At 48.9% G+C, this 1,518-nt stretch overlaps 1 protein-coding gene across 1 annotated transcript in view; it reads left to right on the forward strand.

Annotated features, from left to right (window-relative positions):
- Positions 1 to 892: 892 nt before the first annotated feature.
- WDR44 (WD repeat domain 44) overlaps positions 893 to 1,518 on the forward strand; it is a 55,928-nt gene continuing 55,302 nt past the window's right edge. Inside the window, exon 1 of the mRNA XM_072431486.1 lies at positions 893 to 1,102. Coding sequence (XP_072287587.1) covers positions 1,029 to 1,102 — 74 coding nt within the window. The 5' untranslated portion in view covers positions 893 to 1,028. The remainder of the gene's footprint in view (positions 1,103 to 1,518) is intronic.

Below are 1,518 nucleotides of genomic sequence, written 5' to 3' on the forward strand. Positions count from 1 at the left end.
ATGCAGGTACGTTTTATTGCAAAAGAGAAATAGTGTGTCTCTTCAGCAATAATGTACCTGCTGAATCCCAATTTATAGGCTTGTTGTAGGGGCTGGGGTTTCCTTTCCTAGATGCCAAGCATGCACAGTTAGGCCTCCAGGATTGTTTATAGCAGCCATTTAGTTCAGCTTTATCTCCCTGTTATACAGATGAATAGATGAGGTCCTATCTGTGGCCTTAATCAATGAATTAAAAGGCATCTCCACATAATATTCATATCACTTGACTTTCAATATTCCTGGATTATCATTCCCACGCAGGTTTCTTTTCATGCATAAAACCCAAATGTTCAGTATACAACCCTGGCAATGGGCAGCAGGGTTTGCACTGTCCATTGTGCTGAAATGTCTCTGGAGATGATAATTAACCCTCTGCTAAATACAATTGTAAAAAGAGATTTGTAATAGGATAAAATGTATAGCATTTCCCATTAATGTAGATCAAACCCTGTTCATCTGCTACATAGGTTCATTGTGACAAAATACACCCTACAAATAATAATACATGATATTGTTTTATATTTAGTGAAAGTGAATATATGGCGATGTCACCCATACAGTAGATTTCTTCCCCCTGATGTACCAGAGCAGTGACAGCTCGCAGACAGCTGTGTATGACACGCCCCCTCACCCACATGTTTGCCACTGCCACACCTTTACTGAACACGTGCTCCTCCTCTTTTCCCGCCCCTGCGCGTATTAGCCACGCCCCTTCGGGAGCTGTCAGACACGTGTGTCTGTCCTTAACTTGTCCCGCCCCGTTTCCAGCAACGCCCACCAATCAGCTGCCTTCTCCTCCCGCCCCGCCCCTGTGTATGTCAGCATTGCCAGTCTTCCTGGCTGTGTTGCGATAATCTCGCGATATTCACTCCGTGTTTATGTGAGAGTGCCGGGCCCTTCTCTGTCAGCGGGAGCCTACATGGTGACCGGGCCTGTATCTCCGGGGAACGGCGCCCACTGACGCCCCTCCAGCCTGCAACACACCGGTCATGGCGTCCGACAGCGACACGGAGGAGTTCTTTGACGCCCCCGAGGATGTGACTCTGTCCTGCTCCCCTGTGGTGTGAGTGTCCATGGGGTACAAACCTGACAGTGCCAGCTGTGTCCGGGGGCAGTGCCAGGTGTGGGGGCTCCATCACTACTGCATGGCATGGGCAGCTGGCTGTATGGGGGGCTGAGAGTGCAGAGACACTGGGGAGGGATGGGGGTCTGTGATCAGATCATAGGGGGCCAGGGTACTGACTGCTGGCAGACTGACAGCTCCCATTTACTGCCCCATATGGTATGTGTATATACCCCTGACAGGTCCTCTTTACTGTGCCCTATATTATGTGTATATACCTCTGACAGGTCCTCCTTACTGCCCCTCCTATTATGTGTATATACCCCTGAGAGGTCATCTTTACTGCCCCATATATTATGTGTATATACCCTATGACAGGTCCTCTTTACTGCCCCTCTTAATGTGTGTGTGTGTGT

This window comes from Pyxicephalus adspersus, chromosome Z (genome assembly GCF_032062135.1).
Source record: "Pyxicephalus adspersus chromosome Z, UCB_Pads_2.0, whole genome shotgun sequence".
Taxonomy (NCBI): Eukaryota; Metazoa; Chordata; class Amphibia; order Anura; family Pyxicephalidae; genus Pyxicephalus; species Pyxicephalus adspersus.